General features: G+C 43.6%; 1 protein-coding gene across 3 annotated transcripts in view; it reads right to left on the bottom strand.

The window, feature by feature from the left end:
* The window catches only part of LOC106048543 (protein unc-13 homolog B), a 212,313-nt gene that overhangs the window by 181,088 nt on the left and 11,933 nt on the right, over nt 1-19,292 (bottom strand). For all 3 annotated transcript variants that reach the window (XM_048053930.2, XM_066987693.1, XM_048053933.2), the window contains exons 2-3: nt 5,881-5,910; nt 3,098-3,197 (exon numbers count right to left, since the gene is read on the bottom strand). In XM_048053930.2, coding sequence (XP_047909887.1) covers nt 3,098-3,197; nt 5,881-5,910 — 130 coding nt within the window. The remainder of the gene's footprint in view (nt 1-3,097; nt 3,198-5,880; nt 5,911-19,292) is intronic.

The raw sequence follows: 19,292 nt of genomic DNA, 5'->3' as shown, positions 1-19,292 counted from the left end.
CATCCATGCTAAGTTTAAAAAAGAAATTAGCTAATCACTAATTTCTGTAGAATGTCATCTTGGCCAAAAAAGAACCACTGCAAATCCCAGCATATATTTACGCTTTGTCCCAGAGATTCCTTACAACTTCATAAGAGAATGTTTTGTCTATAAGGCTCAAAACAAATCCTACAGCCAGAGCAAAGCACACTGACATCAAATTTTTTAGGCTGGATAAGAGGAGGCTGAGGGGAGACCTCATCACTCTACAACTACCTGAAAGGAGGCTGCAGCAAGGAGGTCCCTTTTCTCAGGTGACAAGTAATAGGAGGTGAGAAAATGGCCTCAAGTTGCTTCAGGGGGGGTTTAGATTGGATATCAGGCAGAATTTCTTCACAGAGAAAACGGTCAAGCATTGGAATGGGCTGCCCATGGAACTGCTGGAGTCCCTGTCCCTGGAGATACTTAAGAGATGTGTGGACATGGCACTAAGGGATGTGGTTTAGTGGTGGGACTCAGTAGGTCAGCCTGATGGTTGGACTTGATGATCTTGAAGGTTTTTTCCAACCTAAATGATTCTGTGACTCTATTTTTGGATGTTGCTACTCCATACAGCCAAGCTAAGAACTGTCCACCTGTGCTGTCACTGCTCTGCCTTCCCACTGCTTGCCTCTTGAGAGCCTGACTTTTATCTGATTGAACAGACAAACCTGAAATAACAAAAATGTCTGATTTTCTGTTGGCTGGACAAGTGGGAGGCCACAAATGGAATAGAAGGAAAGATATACTGTAAAACTACATTCTTTGATTCAATATACACTGACATAATAAGACCTTAAGACATCTGACAGGTTCCTGTACAGAATTCCACAGGACAGGTCACCAGATTTAAAAAAATAAAAGGATTTTCAGTGCAACGGCTTTGTTTGCCTTTGACTGTCTCCATTTCTCCACCTTCTGGTTAGACGCAGAATAGCTTCAAAGAACAAAAGAGATTTTAACTTGGTGTCCCTCCCTTCTCACACGCACACAGAATTTAAAGGAAAGACATTTCTAACAACTTTAACACTCATTAAATCATCATGTTCTAACATCACAGTTTGTACTTTCACTTCAGAGGTGCTTGTTGCAAGTATGCAGCCCGTTTAAAGCTGCTTCAAAATTAGAAGATGTCCCCAAAGACAACACTGAAGTGCTTTGCTGATCTGGTAAAAAGCAAATCTCAAACATTCCCAGAGTGTCAAACACTGAACTGTTACTTCTCACAAAGAGCATTTCTCACAAAGAGGAAGCAAAAACTACATACAGGGATAGAAAGTCTTTCCTCGGATACACTGTGTTCTACTACACCTTATAAAATGGTAAACAGACAGTAAAAGCACCCTTCCTTCAGGGAAAAACTCCTGTGTTTGGAGAAAAAAAAATGGTTTTGTTATAAAGAAGCCTCCCAACTGCACTGTTGCCTGGCTAAAGCAGAGAAGATAATGTTGAGGTGGTTCAGCTAATATTCTGCTTTCCTATCCCCTAGCAACTAATTACGGAGTAGCAGAGTGACCTGACAGCATGCTAGCTGAACTCCTATCTGCAATCAGAGAGCAGTTCCAAGAGCTGTCAGAGGGAGGAGGAGGAGCAGCCTAGAGCAGTCACCCAACACAAACAAGTGCCATGCTTAAATCACTGCTGACTAGCCTCCTCGGTACCAGGCCATGTTTAAAGCTATTTTCTGCCCATGGTTCAAGCACAAATCACAGAAGAATGAGTTAGTAACTCCGGTACTGGTATAGGACTTGGCAGACAGGTATAATTCCCTGCCCCGACCTTTCCCCAGTCCTGCATGCTTTATGTTAGCGGCAGTCACAGCCTCTGTGCAAAAAGAAACTGCAAAGCTGAGCAGATGGAGTTCAGGAGCATGTGTTTCACCAGACACTGAAGGACAGGCTCCAAACTCTCCTTCCTGAAGCACACACCTCAGGTGCTGTTCCAAAAACAAACAACGGCCATAGAAGAAGAGAGACGGGAGCACTGCTCTGATGTTAACGCTGTACTGACCCAGGTGAACTCCTTGCTCAGAGGCAAAAGTTTCCCACTTCTGGCAGAGGTGAACCAACTGCTGCTGGATTGGATAACGTGCTCACTAGGCCCCATGTGCATCTCTTGCTACAGACACTGTATGAACACCTTAGTTCCACTCAAAAACAGCAGCACCAGCTTTGCATTCCACAAGACCAACATGATTCCCCCACCTAACAGCAGTGTCCAAGTCAAGTTCAGATAAAAGAACTTGGGTGTCGAGGATTTAGTAAACTTTGTTCACTTTGCCTTACAAAGCTACAGAAACAAAACCAGATGCACTATCAATGAGCCATTCATTCACTCGAGTCAAACAAAAAAAAAAAAAGCCACCATTCTAAAAGATAATGGGAAATCTCTGGCTGTGTGTCAGGACTATGAGAACCAGAGCAAATCACAGGTGCCAGCTGCACCTGAAGTCCTGGGAGAGCTGGAACTAGTTCTGCTGCTCGTGGCAGGGACTGACAGCCCCCTCAGCTGCAGTAGGGGAGCTGGAAAACACATTCATGGGCACCAGGCCAATGGCAGAAAACATGCAAGCCTTGGAAAGTCTGAAGTCTGATCAAGAATAGCTCCTGCACACAGGTAACCAGGATCACAGCATTGAAGCCCTGAGTGCACTAACAGGTCTTAATTACCCTGACCAGCCTCATCGGGGGCCTCCACCCACACCTTCTTCCCATGGCCCAGGATCTCCAGTTAAGCCCAGCTACAGCCCTTCAGTCCTCACCTCAGCTGTCTTGCAGATGTGCTCATCTCCAGCTGAGCCACAGCTGCACCCACATCTGCCCATGGACCCCAGACCCAACCCTCAGACTTTCCAGCTCCACCTCAGCCTTGCCACTAAGGACCTGACTGGCAATTGCAGGGCTACCTCGACCATTACTAGACATAATCCTGAGCCTGGCCAGCTAAATTCAACTCCCTGCTTGACCTCGGAGCTGTGTCATTACTACGGGCTTGTCTGATGACCAGTCTCTCAGCAACTTCATGTAAATGGCAGTGCAAATCCCACAAGCACCTCACCACTGCACAGCACCACACTTACAACATGAAGTCCTGTTCCCAGCATGGTTGGTCGCCTCGCACTGCTACCGTCGTGCTCTTCACGTTTTGCACTTTCAGGGTCACATATGTATTGAATTTATCTGGGGAATAAGAGACAAAAAGTTTTCTTCTTCAGTATACCATTTCATCACATAAGCACAACATTTCAAGGTTTTCAGTCTGTACACTGCATCCCAGGGGGACCAAAACCAAAAGCCCAGGTGGAAGGACATCAGTGGGTTAAAGACCCAAAAGTTCAAGATGCCTTTCTTTCATCTTCCAACAAAGTTTCAACCACTTTTTTAAAAATTATACTAATAATAAAAATAGATAGCTAAGCTCTTGCAGTAAGTCAGGGACAAAGGAAAAAGTATAAAATCCTGAAGAACACTGCCGCTTTGAGTGACTGCTTCCTGAAATGCAGATGAAAGTAAGAGACTCCAAAGGAACAGGGCCCATCACATGGACTGTGCACAGCTAAAAATAAAACTTGCAAAAGACAAAAGCCAGAAGCTGTTGGGCTGATCATACTATCTCTTCCCTTCTGACCTAACTACTTTTCTAGTTCCCATCTGATTTTCTATCTATGAGTCCACAGAAAAAAAAAAAAAACACTTTACTCAGGCAGAAAGAAAAAAGTGATTTATGCTGAGTGTGCTAAAACTGATCTGTATTGGTTAAACCAGCTGACCTAGACAAATTGTGTTATGCTCACATTTTGACAAGACAGGGTTTGTTCAGATGTTTTGCTTTTCCTCTTAAATCTGAAGAAAAAGCCCAGAACAACTTTTTTTCCTAGTTGCTACTAACTCTTTGCTAATAAAACCAAAAGCAGTCAAGCATAGACACACATGAAGTCTGAATATCAGCATCGAAGAACAAAAACTCCCTTTTAAGATGAGTTACCAACTCAGACCTATCAGTTTCATCAAACCCAGAACAAGACATCTACTAAGTAGCTAGAAAGCAGTGTACAAATTTTAATACTTTGATGTTCTGCTGTACCTATTCTCAGTTTACGTCAGATCACAGTCCATTTTAATACTGCCAAAATTCACATTGCTGTGAGCTACTTTAGCATGTCCCAGCATCCAGCTTCAAGTATCCTAAATGGACATGTAGGAAAGGGGAACTTCATGATCCAGAAACTCAAGTAGGAGTGACATCTCCCACTTTACATCTCACTCACTTATTTTAAAGCAGTTTCTGTCTTATGATTTTTCTTTGCCTGTTCTTAAGTGTTTCTAAAATCATGGCTACAAGTCTATTTTTGACAATACGCCTCAAGGGATAATTATTTTTGTGGAAATGTTTTCTCTTTTTATTTACCACCTTTTACCATCACAAGTTTCTTTTTCTACAGGAAAAAAATCCCTTCCTATCCACTTTCATTTGTCTTTTATTTTGTATATATTTTCCCTGTTTCCTTGTATTTTTCTTTTCTGTGAATTAATATGTTCCAGCCCTTCCATTCTCTCCATAGACTAGGATTTTATGGAGACTGTAATTATTCTTGTCACCTCCACATGCAGTTGCTCTATTCACAAAACAAATGAAATGAAATGAGCACAGTTTGACGGAAGACCTATGGCACTGCCATGTATGTAATGGCATCAAAATGTTTTCTGCAGTGTAAAGTTGGATTCCCTCATGTATAGCTACATTGATTTGCGTTGTCCTGGAATCCTGGGCTTGCTGGTGAAGCCACACACTTCAGTTGAGCTATATCTAGACTACAGGACAAATGCAGCCCTGAGAAGGGTTCTTACATGGAAAAAGGATGAAGTACACACTGCCCCCTTCTAGTCTGTGCATTCAGTTTTCTTACCCTGGAAAAAAAGCAAGGTTGGTGCACGCACAGCTCCTGACCTCGAGTGGAGTATGGAAAAGATGACGGCAAAAAATGCACAAACAAGAGACCTGGGAAGCTTTCAGCTATATAACCTGAGGACCACCATACAAAGAGAACAGAGCTGAACAAATACATCATGAATAAAGCTGTGCTGTTGTTTTGGATCTAAACACCTTACTAGGTGTTGTCCCAGAGGCCACACTTCATTCTTTCCTTAAAAAGTTCCAGTAACAATATTTCAAACAAGTATTTTATTTACAGACCTCCTGAAACCGAGCTCCAAGGAGGGGAAAAAAAAAAAAAAAGCAGACTGCTTATTCTTTTTGTAAAATAAACAAATAAATAGAATTTCATTCAATAAGCGTATTCACCAGCTGCGGGATTCCTTGTCTAGCACAGTAAAATATTTGCTTAGACTGTAAGCCCTTGGTGCCACCAGCTGTTTTTCTTTTATTACGTGAATACAAAACCTTGCAGATGGGATTTCATTCCCAATCACAGCCATTGCAGACTGCCACCTAAGTGAATGAACCAATTCTGCGGTACCATCCAGCAGTCCCGATCGGGATCGAAGAGGCACTGATCCAAGCAGGCACATGGCAGTTCTGCCTGGTGGACATCTTCAGATCTTGTTTTAAACAGGAATGATGGAAGGATGAGAGGGAAGGACAGGGTGGGATGGGAAGTGGTGACAGTAGAGGAAGTATTTCCTCAGCCATCACCTGTGCAGATGAGGTGAACAGGTAGACATTTCTCAGTACCACGACACCAGGTCACACCCTCAGGCTGCCTGGACTCTTGGGGTGGCTTTTGTCCCTCATAAAGACAACATGAAGGAGCAGAGAGGAGTATAGGAAACCTAGAGGGAGCCTTCAAAAGTCTCCATCACTACAAACAGGACTGACTAGAACAACCAGCAGAGCACCGCTTACCTGGTGGTCCTTGGAGTTTAGCTTTTTTTACTGTAAAGAGAAGAAAAAAAAGAGGCTGTTAGTGATTTTGTCCTGCTAAAGTTTCATTCAAGTGACAGTGTCACAGGACGTCATATTAATTGGAGAACATCCCCCAGTAGAAGCCTGGAAGCTGGAAATCTGTACTTATTTTCACAGTTTAACAGTTCTGGTGACAGAGGCTCTTCTATACCCCATTTCACCTCTCTGAAATGATGCAATTAAAAGGGAATCGCAGGATTACAGTTTGGAAAGCAATATGATATGACTAATGCAAAGCAATTGCAAAATCAGTCCTCTGCAAACCAGGTTATTTCTGGTCTTAGCAAGATGTCGTTTCATACCCCCCTCACTTACATGGTTACAGACACCCAGAAGAAATTGAGATTTCTTTATAAGCCAAGGATCTCTCCTCAGCAGCGCTGAGCAGACTCTCAACCACAACTCAAAAACAACCAAGCCTGAATAGTAGCCCTGGTATGACATCTGTAAACCAAATTAACCCAGTACGCCAAACAAAGAGTAGTCTGCATTCAAATGTCACTTTTCAGAGCTCTCCTCTGTTAATTCAATTCCAGGACAGTATTTATCGAAAACAACGGTTAGAACATAAAACAGCACTGGCTCTTATCTCACTGGATGGAGAAGGGCTCTGTCCACCTAGGGGAGATTTTGTTTACAGTTCTCTTTTGCAAGCTCACATCCTCACTGGTATTGCTAAGTGTAAGCACTAAGATGAGACATCTCCAGGCTCCAGGTAGTTTTCCCAGCAGAAAACAAACGCTCAGAAGAAAACATATTTAACAAGCGAGGAAGCAAGATACACCTGAGAGCAAAAGAAAGGCTTAAGAACCGATGTAGTAAATTTCCTTTCAATAAACAAAGCACCCGATACTTACTAAATGCTTGCAGGGTCTAACTTCCAAGATAAAAATTCTAGATAGTAACAGTAGAAAGAAAAAGAAAAAGGCCCTTACGTGGTTACACGCACAGAGCTGCAGTGGGGTCTGATGCTGAAGAACACCCTTGCTATTTGATAAATTCTGCTTTGCAAACGTCTGCCGTTCGGGTAGGTGCTTGCATGAAGGGAATGCTGTACCAGTTACAGTACAAGACAGATATTTTACATAAAAGTTTAAAGAGCTGTAGCTTTTTGCTAGACTGCCATGGCCTGCAAGCCCTAGGTCCAAAATAAGGAGGCTCACTCTCTTCCAGTTTCAGAGGCTGAAGCATTCCTTATGCTAAACCTAATGGTGCAAGGAAAAGACACAATGGTTGGGGCTGACTGAAGACACAGATTCCTTTTTAATCTCCAAATAAACCTGTTTAACCGCTGAGCAATGGGGAGGGCAATTTACCCACTTTCTAGGTGCCTCTGGATACCACAAAAACAGACATTTAATGAGCAAACGCTGCCCTGAAGGGGGCATACACCAGCTCACCTCAGGTCCTCCCCTCTCCTTCCCCTTTACAAAATGAAGGGGACACAGAAACAAGTGCATCTGCTCAAGGGAAAGGAAAAGGGAGAAAGAGAGGGCAGGGGATGTGCATTAATCTTCAGCTGGTCTCTACCTGGCTGCAACAAGCTCCAGTGCTGTTCACAGAGAAGCGGAGGCACTCCCAGCACAGAAATCCCATATTATTTGTCAAAAAAAAAAAAAACAAACAGCCAGAGTGGGTAAATCTCCCTAGACACAGAGATGGACACAGCCTCTGCAGCAAGCAATACACAAGCTGAGAGGCAGATGCTGTGTGCACACAATGGCCTCAGCTCTTAATATTTAAGAGGTTCCCTTGGTGAAACACAGCAAAGCCCTGCGCTGCCTCAGGGCTCACGGCAGCAGGGATGTCCCAAGGCAAGGGCAAACGAAGACCACAAGTCTGCTGCAACCTGCACATAACACGCTGCACCTTCAGCTCAGCAGCAGGGCTTATAAAGAAGAGCTGGATCACACGCCTGGCAGTCTCATCTGCATAGGTAACTTTTGCTTTCTGCCAGTTTACATAGCACATCCAAAAGGTTCTCAGGAAGAGCGATTTGGACACGTTTTTATTTTGTTAGCCCTATTGAAAGCACTTCCTACAGGTGTGCAAAAGCCACGGCAAAGGTGCAGCTCCCAAAATACAATAGGGTCACTTCCCTGAGGGCACATTGTGTACCCTCACCTGCTAATTCTGTCTTACAGCTCTTATTGAGCTCCAATATGCCAAGTGCCCAAGAAACGACGCAGAGCAGCAATGAAGATGTGAAGAAACCCAAAGCACTAAAACTTATTTACTCAGTGTTGCAACAAAGACCGAAAAATTGCTGCTGGTGGCTCACAGTAGGAGGAGGGCAGACTGAAATCAAGCTATGTGAAATACTGCCTTGTATAAAAGAAAACAAAAAAGAAAACCATCCTCCAGAGCACTAGCAACGCCAAGTTTTACAGATACAGTTGTTTCTGTACTGCCACAACGTAAAAAGCTGAAGACAAGAAGTCAAAGATCCAGATGAGAGGTTTCCTGACTTACACCCACTTATCCCATGGGCACTTCTGAGCTCCGGGGAAGCTGCATTTCTAAGCAAACTGGAAACATTAAATCCTGTTTGGTTTCAATGGCTGCTCTCAGCAAAGAGGGCAGTGCAGAAAGCCCAGGCATCCAGAGGCCAACATAAAATTGGGCTGAGCCATAATCCTCCAACACCGCTGCAACGCTGTAGAGGAAGGATGGCAGAGGAGGAAAGAAAATGTTAGAAAATCAGAGAGGAAGGAGGCCTATAGCTTTGCACTGCCATGTGCAAGCACTGCTTTACACAGACGCAGAGGTGCACCTGCTCCCGCTGTGAAAGCAAAGAATGATTTAATTGCAAGGGGAAAAGAAAAAGACTGGCATATCAGAGAGACACGTACTGCACTTCAATTCAAGGACCACTGGTAACAGCTATTATAAAGCAGACAGACTGCACTGAAATAACTGGATGCAAACTAGACAGATAGAAAAAAAAAGTGATGAAAATTGATGCAAGCATTCAATTCATCCAGACAATTTTCCTTGGGGAACCCTTAACATTATAAATACACAAGAAAACGTTTAGGTTGAAGTCCTGCCTGTGATGCTGTATTAAAACTAAAAAAATAAATAAATAAGTAAAAAAACTAGCTTTTCAGAGGCTCTATGGTTATCAGTTACAAAGATCTGCAGAATGAAACAGACCCTTAAAGACTAGGAAAGATAAAATACAAGCCAGACGTCACAACGGAAGTCTACAATCATTGTGGGAAGGTGGAAAACCAACAGCAGGACAAATGTCAGAGATAATCTCAATTTTACACAAATATTCTCACTTTTCCATCCGATGGACATTTTTCTGAATAGGTGCACCATACACCAGCCAGTGGATTAAAATCAAGCATGCCAAATTATTAGGAGGTTTAGACGACAACCTGATCAGGAACAGACTTGTACTCAGTTAAAGGGAGCACGGCTGCTCTGAGCACCCGTAGATTCAATCTCACCTTTAACATTTGCTTGCACTTCAGGGGGATGTGGACATGGGGAGTGCCTGAGCAGATGGCCAAAAGATTACATCCTCACTAAACCCAGCACATGACTTCCGAGCTGGTCACTCACCACACTACGACAAAATCTACATCCTTCCAGAGGCCAGTCAAGCACTGTGGATGGGCTGTGGGAGAAGAGGGAAGGAGGAGAGGATGAAGCTTGATTAGTGCTCTTAAAAAGAAAATCAATGCAGAAAGCAGAGCATTCAAAGTGCGTTTTCGTGATCAGCAAATTGACAAATAGTTTCCTCTTCCCTGTGAAACATGAATGCAGCCTTAATGTGTTTCTGAGCGCAGGCCACGTAATCTAACTTCTACAGTCAGACAGCAGAATCGATTCCTATTTCCATTTCGCTCTGCGCTTTCCTCCCCTCCCGCAGGTGCTCAGGCCTCAGCGCACAGATACACAGCACGAAGTGCAAAGGTTGCTCAAGCAGCAGGAACGAGAGCCCACAGCAAAAGGCTCTAGTCAAAGAGCAAAAGGTACTAGCCAAGACTAAGGCAGTGCACCAAACTTGCTGCCCGTGCGCCCTTGCAGCACGCACACGGAACGGAGGGGACCCCTTTGGGAAGGGAGAGGCTGGCGTGCGGTGCTCTAGCCCTTCAGGTCTGTTACATCTTCCACAAGCTACTGAGTCTTCAGTAGCTGCTTCGCTGTCTGAACCCTGGAGCAACTGCTCTAGCACACGTACTCATCACAGAGGCAGAAAGTCAGCACCTCCTACTCACTTCTTGAAAGCTACTCATAAAATCCACGAGACTGGCAAGTGGTGCAAGACTGGAGCATCCACCAAGGGCTCCCACAAGTACCTCTCCCCCACAAGGAACATCCTACACGCACAGCCTGTCCACATCCTCACCTCACATTTGCGGGCAAGAAATCCTTGCCTTTCCCACTACCTGAATCCAAAAAGGGTGCTCCAAGCCAGAGGAAGCAGAGGCTGTGCAGGGACCCTGACCCCAGTCCTGTTTCATACGGTCCCTGTAAAAGCCTAGCAGCATCAGAGCTATGCTATTAAATGGAACTGCACATGCAACAGCAGAACAGCAACACCGACTGTGCCATGAAAATCTTCTCATCCCTCTGTAACTCTAAGAAAGGAAGAAAGGAAGGTCTTGGTGAAACAGCAGCTTAATGGTTTCCCAAGCCTGTTATGGCAATTCGGCATCGTGCAGCCACCTGGGCATTTCCAGCCCAAGACAGATTTAAAAAGAAATGCTCCACTGCATTCTCACCCATTCAGATCTATGCTAGGTACAGTCGGAAAGGACTCTCCTGAACGAGCACAGAACAAGAATAATTGTGCAGGAGGCCCCCCTGCAACCTAATGGGGCTCAGCAGCACCGTGACAGCCCCTGCAGGAGCCGAGCACGGCACCTGCTTGGACTCCGACCCTGGCAGCAGCACACAGCTGAGTTAAGGCAGTTATTGCAGCGAGACATTCCTTCAGCCTCAGGGCCAGGTAAGAGACTTAAGCCACATCTCTTACACTATGCTTTGTCTTTCTGCCAGGGAAAACAAACCGCGGGTTTGCACACAGCCATTGTTCCGCTGAACCGGTGAGGAGAGCTTTGTGTGCTCCCTGCAGGAATGACGTGTTGGAAACACAGTGGGTACCTTCACGGACCAACAGACGTAAAAGCTGAGACTGTGTTGGCAATAAACAGAGGATAATGTTTTGTTATGGCCTGGTGTGAACGGAGGGCTGGGCTGACCAGCAAACTGCTCTGGCAGCAGCAGAAAGAAGAGCAGGAACCCAGCACAGACTTCCATCAGTCCCAGAAGAAATAAGGTTGCTTCTAAAGGCAGAATTTTTATGACTTAATACCTGAAATAGTCCTCCAAAAATCCATCACCTGTTGGACTGCGACAGCTGTGGAGGAATCTGGACGGCCTCAGCAGCAAGGCACCCGTACCATGATGTTTACCTCAACTGAACTGAGAGATCTAGCTGCTTCAGTAAGTAGTCCAGGATAAATGGAACGGACACAATAGTGGTTTATTAATTTTTAATAGTTAATCAAGGAAGAAACACTTTCACACTGCATTTCGTGTTCATGTAGCAGAGAGCTTTCCTCAATCTGACCATTCTAAATGCCCACAGGACAACTTGTCTCACCTTTCTCAAGGCCTTGGGAACCAAAGCAATGCCAAATAAAAGCAAGGTGTGCTCATTTCAGCAACCAACCACATATAAAAATCATCTACTACCACTCTCAGATTCTCCTGGGGAAAAAAGAAAAGAAGAGCTTCTATTCTGTTGCCTGCAGTAGCAAATTGATCTACCCAAGGGATTTCCCTTTTGCCAGATGTCTTGAGAATGAATTACAATCCCTCTTAATTCATGTGAATTAGCATCTTCCTGCTCAGACGATCTGCAAATTCATTACCCTGTCCAGAGACACACAATGCTACTAAATTTATTTGATTTACAACACAATTTTCAACGAAGCTTCCTCAAAGTCACTCCACCCCTTCTGCCCACAGCACTGTGACTTACCGCAGCTGGGAAACATTTGACTCCTTGGAAGGGTTTTCCAGATTCCTGTGCACAGAAAATATTAACCCCATTTAACTTCAGGACCACCGTAGGCAGCAAATCCAAAGTGCACATCCCAGTAAACCTGGCAGCAGCCAAACTTCACTAGTAATTCCTTTGTTTTATTGGTAAATCCTCTGGCAGTGTAGTATTTAGAGCTTGCGTGCAAACAAATGTCCCAACCCACAGGTAGAAAGCACCCTGGTTGCCTCCCTCCACAGCTCAGACACCCCCATACACAGGACCCGAGGGACATTTCCAGTCCTGAAGGGACACTGCAGCTGCCTCCTCTTGCCTGGTTTTGCTCGCTAAACCTCACCCCAGCATTTGCTTCTTGCCAGAAGTTTCACAGCCTCGGGCTCGGCATCCCATCGCCTGTACAGGCTGAACTTTGGCGAGCCAAGTACTGAAATCTATCCAGGAAAAGGCAAGCTTTTTATATATATAGAAGCTATATGTCACTGTCTTGCCTAAATCTCCTCTATTACTGCCATAGCCCACAGGCATCAGAGCGACAGCACAGCGGCAGGCTGTCTGGAGCGTTCCCTGCTCTGTCTCATTCACACGAATGTGGAGAGCTGGCAGGGCATCGTGACGGCCAGCCTACACAGGAACAAAAAAGCTGGCAGGACAGCATGATGGCATGATGATCAGAACAAAGATGCACCTATTCTGTCCAACACACAGTCTGATCGCTTTGGTGAACCAGGTAATTTCACACCTCCTACAGATTCTGACACTTTTTATCTCAGCTTCTGCACAAAGCTTGCAAAGTACACACAGCACAGCTCTACCTGCACCGGAGTTTTACAGTGCTCCACTTCTTCCATCCTTACACAAAAGTTACCTAGAAACTTAAACAGAACAAATTTAAAACTTGCTAGAAAACCCTGAGAGTTGCAAACATGCCAGACAAAACCCCATTATCAAGGTATACCTGAAACAAAGGTCCAGCTTTGCAGACACTTTCAACACAGGGTGCTTTACAATTTTTCCTTTTTTTCTTGTGTGTTTTTTTTTGTTTGGTTGGTTGTTTTTTTTTTTTTTTAAAATAAAACTCAACCCTCATTAGCAAAAGAAGCCTTCATTTAAAAGGTCCTACATCTCTAAAAGATGTCACGCAATAGAAGGGGTGGCAATTCAATTTACTTTCTACAATAGTTTAAATGCAGAAGACAGTTAATGTATGTAGGCCTCTAAACACTTTCAATGACAAAATTGATTCAGACAGTTGGAGAGACACCTGGATCTCATTTACAGGTTAATCTGTTACCAGATTTGATTTGACACACTGACTTAGCATCACACAGGTTTGCATGCTCCTGAACTGAAGAGTGTCATAGGCATTCGTGCTTGTTGCTTAGCTCAAGAACTCACCCGCCTGAAACATTCCTTGAACTACTTCAACAGCAGAAATTCACAGGTCAAGGAAATGCTATCAGGTAGTTAGCACACCCGTGCAGAAACATTGAAGGCAGGTCTAGAAACTTCTCAAAGAGCAGCAATTAAACGGAAAATTATAAATAGTGCTACAGAATATGTGCTGAGGGAATTGGGGATGAAGAGTTTTTTAGAACAAAAATCAAACCTGTGTCTCATAAAAAAAAATAAATCAAAATCATCTTACTAGAAGGATAAGGGACAGGAAGAATAAAAGAAACTAGGTATGCAGCTTGGAGAAAGCAACTGTGACAGGGAACAAAACGAAACAGGAAAAGTAAAAGGTTTGCAACTGGTTCTTTCCCTGAAGGGACAGCAAACATCAGACTTCCAGGATCCTGACACCAGCACCTCTCAGAAAATCTGTATTGAGCAGCAAGGTCTTGCTGTTATTTGTTGTTTTGAAAACAAAATTTTAAATAGAGCAGTTAGTACTGGATAGGTTCACAGAGAGGAAGGGAGGAGACTCATAAAACTGCAGATCCCAAGACCCGGAACTCCCCTCATCTCTGAACTTGCAGAGGGATATGGTGATTTTAGTAAATGGTGATTTTACTAAAAAGCTGGCACAGAACAGGATCCACAATGGCAAAACACGACCAGTATACCAACATGACCACTAAGGACAAAGGTTGTATTGTGAAAAGAATCACATTTTAATAATGTGCTCGCCATTTTACCCCAAAACCTTCAGGATCTTATCAATAAAATGCTTAAAATATTGACAAGCTATTTTGTAAGCCACAGCTCACATCATTTATACACTGAGCATTAGCACTTGAAGCTTCCTTACTGCAAAGCAGGAGCTTTATTAAGTTCACTTACAGCTGATCCCAGAAAGAGCTTCCTGAAAGTCAGTAGGAAGCATTCAACTGATTTCAGATAAGCAGCAGCTGAAATAAGCTTGACAACATTGTTCCTTCTGTCCGGGTAAAAAGAGAATATTCATGAACCATACAGCCAGAAAAGCTGGAAACAGATGCTGGGAAGCAGTAAAGAAAGTAGGAACATGCAATCCTTGAACTTTACAACACCCTGTAACAGATTAGCACTGCTAGCAAATCCAAAGCACCAACAGCCCATAAAGTATTTTCCAGTTTTTACATAAAATACAGTTGGAAACAAAAAAAAAGTGCAGAAGCCTCCAATCCTAGGCAGCTTGTGTGGCTAAATGGCGTGCAGGAGAAAGAAGGAGGTGGAAGCTTAATGGGAGGAGTGGTCACATTGTGTTGGAGTTCCCAAAGCCAGGTGAGATGCAGCACTGCAGAAGCTCTTCCCAGGCATAGGGTTATCTATCCCTCTTTCTCCTGTGGTCCCACAGTCCAGCTGGCAGACCGTCAGTCTCAGGAGACTTCCCCAGCCAACACAAAGCAGATCAACCACCTGAGCCTCACGTCACCTTTCAGGTAAGGAGCAGAAATCATAAGCCATCTTCTGCCAGCTTTGGGACGTGCTGCAATGACAGCTTCCCAGCGCCCAGACAAAAATCTTCCCTCTAGCAAGGCATCTAATTACCCGTCCTTAAAGGCTGTGCAGAAACTATTAGCTCCAACCCTCAGGAGCCCCACAGCCTGTGACAGACACGGTGCCTCAAAGACACGCCAAGTCAAAACGCTCCAGAGAGCCCTTTACCTCATTACTCACCTCTTCAACTTCTCTGACAATAATCATGATCTCAATGCAAGCTGACAAGTTAATTCTGGCAAGACAGGAGCCAGCATACTGAGATGCTTATTTAGAATTATGCTTTACTACCGCTAACAGCCCCACAAAATCTCAGGAGTGAAGTCCCTTATTACTACCACCACGGTTTCTCTGGGGTAGATGCAGACACAAGCCATCTAATCCCTCCTAGCTTCGGCCAGACCCAGCACAGGCAGGCGAGCATCACCTCAGACCATTCGGACCCATCTCAAACCATTTGGATCATTTTAATTTTTCTTGAGAGGTGGGAAAACACACGCTGAAATTCTGTTATGCTGCGATTAACAAACCGAGAGGTGATGCCTCTGTCCAAAGTTTACTAGGGGAAGAGGAGGGGGAAGCAGAGGATGGTGATGGAGAAACGTATTTGATCCTATTTGTGTAACAAAACTCCTTTTAAACAAGAAGGAAAACTCCTTCTAAACAAGAAGGCAATGGAGGATGTAGCCAACCTCCCTGATTCTGGAGGAGAGCTCCACCTATACACACTTAACATACAAACACGGAAACCAGCTGATAAATAGCACAGCTTGGAGAAATCCTCTAACATCTATTTCTTCCTTTCTTGGCTGACCAACACAGATATGTTGCTAAAGATTCCCTGAAGTTTTTGCTCAGCAGCTGCTTTGTACTGAGCAGTGAGGACAGGAACAAAATCTCTTATTCAAATCACGGAGATTACGGAGAGGTTAATCCTCCTGACGCTGGCAACACAGACAGCTCTGTCAGGTGACCTGGTTCCCCAACCAGGAGGTGAACTAAACAGCAATCCAAGCTGCCTCTTCTCTCCAATATTCCTTCACTTTGTAGCCTTCACTTTATTGGTATATATATTAAAAAAAAAAAAAACAAAAACAGCTTGGATATAAAATACTGGAGTGAGTTATTGTGTGTGTGTCTGTCTCTCAGATTTATTCCGTTACATTGTGCGTCAGTCCCTTTTCTTAAAGGAGTCCCCTGCAGGTTACAGGTTTCTCTTAACTTTTCACAGTTTAATGATCAAAAGAGACAGCATCCCTACTCCTGAATCTGTGCCTGATTAGGAGAAAAAAAATATAAAATCTTTCAGAATTTGCAGATACAGAAGATAAATACTATTGGGCAGAGAAGAAAGGAGGCTTCTAATTTCAGTGACACAAATTACCCTTCTTTCAAGCTCTGTGAGGATGAGAAATGCATTACTTTAAGTAAGTGGAAATGCCTTAATTGATACCACGAACAAAACCTGCACCATTTAATTTCACAGAAGACAGACTTAAATTCATATATGCTCATAGCTGTCAATGACTAATGAAGTATGTATAATGTAAGCTGTACCCTAACACCAGAAGGCAGGAAGACAGACAACATATTGTCTGCTGGAAGACACTCTGAGCTGGTGAACTGACTTGGCTGACAAACCGATAGTTCAACTAGTTTACAAGAAAAGCTTGCATGTAAAAAAAGCCAAAGAGAAGAGAAAAACTTACACCTAATTCAGAAGTGAGTCCCCTCAGCATTTTTATTTTATTTGAAAATGAAATCCACCTCTTCACAATTAACTTCTTACAGCACACGAAGCACATGCAGCAGCTGCTCAGGCATAGTAAGCTGTCTCTGGTACCAAACAAGGAATAAAAAGCAGAAATTACAGATAGAAATAAAACAACTTTAATGTATTTCTCTCTCTTTAGTCAACAAAAGCACTGAACTCATCAGTCTAGTCCCTTGAATGACTAAGGCTTCTATGCTCCCAAGACAGATTTAGGTTCAACATGAAGCGCCCTGGAGCAAAAGCTGCTGGCTAACCACACCAGAAGTGATCGCCATCTAATCACAGCCTCGGTATCTTCAGGTAGTTTCACTGAAGTTATAGGATGGCAAGCAAGCAGCCAACTGAATGAACATGGCCACTCGTCAAGCTCAACTGAGCACAAGTTTGCCCTGAGAGGGATTGAGCTAAACAAATCTCATTGTTCAACTTCAGAAGGTTAACGTACTGGCCAAAAGAGAAACTCAAAAATAAAGCAACAGCGTATTTGTGGTGGATTCAGGAATATTTAAATATATATATATCCCACCATACTACAGCAAGAGAGAAGCTCCCAGGAAAGACAGCACCTGCATTTTCCTGCACCAAATAATGAAGCAGAATTGGTCTAAATTTCAAAAATAGTTTTAGTGAAAATGTTAACATTATGTTACTTAAATATTTAATTGCTTTGGTTCACAAACCAGAGGCAAGCATAACATCTAGGAGACAGAACTAAGCTGACTGCAAGCACTAAGGAACAGTACAAGAAATACTCGGTATATCAGCTATGGTATAACTGAATGAGATTCCCACACAAGAACTGGGAATCTAACAGAATATTGCTTGCAAATGAATTCTTTGGAAGCCTGACTTTACCCTTGGCATTCACAAACTGCTCAGACAACACCGGTTCCTGGAGGACAAAGACAAATTCTAGAAGTAGGACAGTGAGACTGGCAGCAACTTTCAGGATTTCTTTTGTTTTGCTTAAGGTCTTTGGACGCTGATCACTTACGATATTCCCTAGAATGAAGCTGAAAAGGATCTTCTAAGTTAAGGTTGTAAAGACAAAATGTGTTTTCCAAAACCCAGCTACAGACTGATACCCAAGCATCATTTAGGAACAGCAGCTGACTGCTCCCCATGGCAGTACTGGTATCTGAAGGAGCTGTGTCTCCTGAACACATTAGCACTCACCTGCCAATATTTTTGTTTTGACACAGCAGATACACAGAACTGAATCACAACCAGGTGTTACTATTGACAAGGATTACACCCAAGACAGTTCTCCTGTAACCCATGTGTTTGCTTGTATTTCAGCCTCCATAAAAATTACACTGAAATTCCATCAGGGTAAATACCATTAGTATCAAAATTGTTAACTAAAATAAACAGCCTTCCGTAACAATTTAGTATAAGCAAATTTCCCCACTTGCAGTTTGGTTTCTTCTTATTAAGATGTATAACTAAGCAAAACGCTACATCAAAACTTTACCTTAATATATATTGTTTATAACAAACAGGTGTCAGAGTAGGAATTCAGACCCTGATGAAGTTAGTGCTGTGAGATCTGTCTGCTGTGAGTGCTAGTGCATCACAAGACTGGAAGGGCTCTTTGTGGTCACCACCTCTAGCTTCCATTCTCACAAAGTCCTGTACCCTAATTTCCAGACCAGACTTTAACACATGATACACTTATATCTACTATATCTTATGCCAAGGTTATCCTCCAACTTAAGTGGCTTTTTCCATCCTGTGTTTAATTTCCTGAAGTTATTTCTGGACAGAAGGCATAGATCCCATCAACACCTGTTTATCGGGTGGAAGAAGCCACAGCCTCCTGGTCTTCTCACTTGACGGACTGAAAAGAAGGGAGAGACAGACAGATTTACTTCCACCCTCTCTATTAAGTCCTACCTGAGCCTGTCCACCCCAAACAGGCTCATCCTGTGCAGGCTGCTGCATTCATGGACAAGTTACCCATGCCTTTGTCCTTCCCCCTGTGCCAGGAATACTCTCCCCAGCACACACTGCTACACCTTTTCCTCTTTCCACAATTTCCCATACTGTTTGACAACACGGTGCAGAGTCACAAGGGCTCCTCTTCTTTCATGAAGCTCCTTGTTTTTCAGAAATTCCTGTAATTTGCCTTTACACGTGTAACTCTTCCACTTAATACCAGCTCATTTTCCTTACGGATGCTCTCAGGGTCACTTAATTCTTCATGCATTACATTTCTCTACTTCCAAATCGATTATGCCATTAGGACTTGGCTTAAAAACAAGTTTGACACACACATTCCTACTTTTCTCGCCATACCACAAGTGGAAGACATCTACCTGCTTTTCCCACCAGTTTTTCAATGTTAGTAGCCTCTGCTACAGCCAGTTCCTTACCCACCTTACGTTTCTTCTGCCTGTTCCAACTTCCTTCAAAGAGAAACATATGCTGGGGCGATTGGCAAGATGCATGTTGTCATACAGAGCCAAGAGGTTAGCCCGGCACAGTCTGCCTCTCGCAAGCCTACACCACCTTCATACACAGTTACCTTCCACACAGCTTCCATCTGTCTATAAAGCTTTTATTACTCTCACTTTAAACCTCAAGCTATCACAGTCTCCCCTGTTTTTGAGGTCAAGATGCACATATTGC

Source organism: Anser cygnoides, chromosome Z (genome assembly GCF_040182565.1).
Source record: "Anser cygnoides isolate HZ-2024a breed goose chromosome Z, Taihu_goose_T2T_genome, whole genome shotgun sequence".
NCBI lineage: Eukaryota > Metazoa > Chordata > Aves > Anseriformes > Anatidae > Anser > Anser cygnoides.
This window is presented reverse-complemented; position numbering and strand designations above follow the sequence as displayed.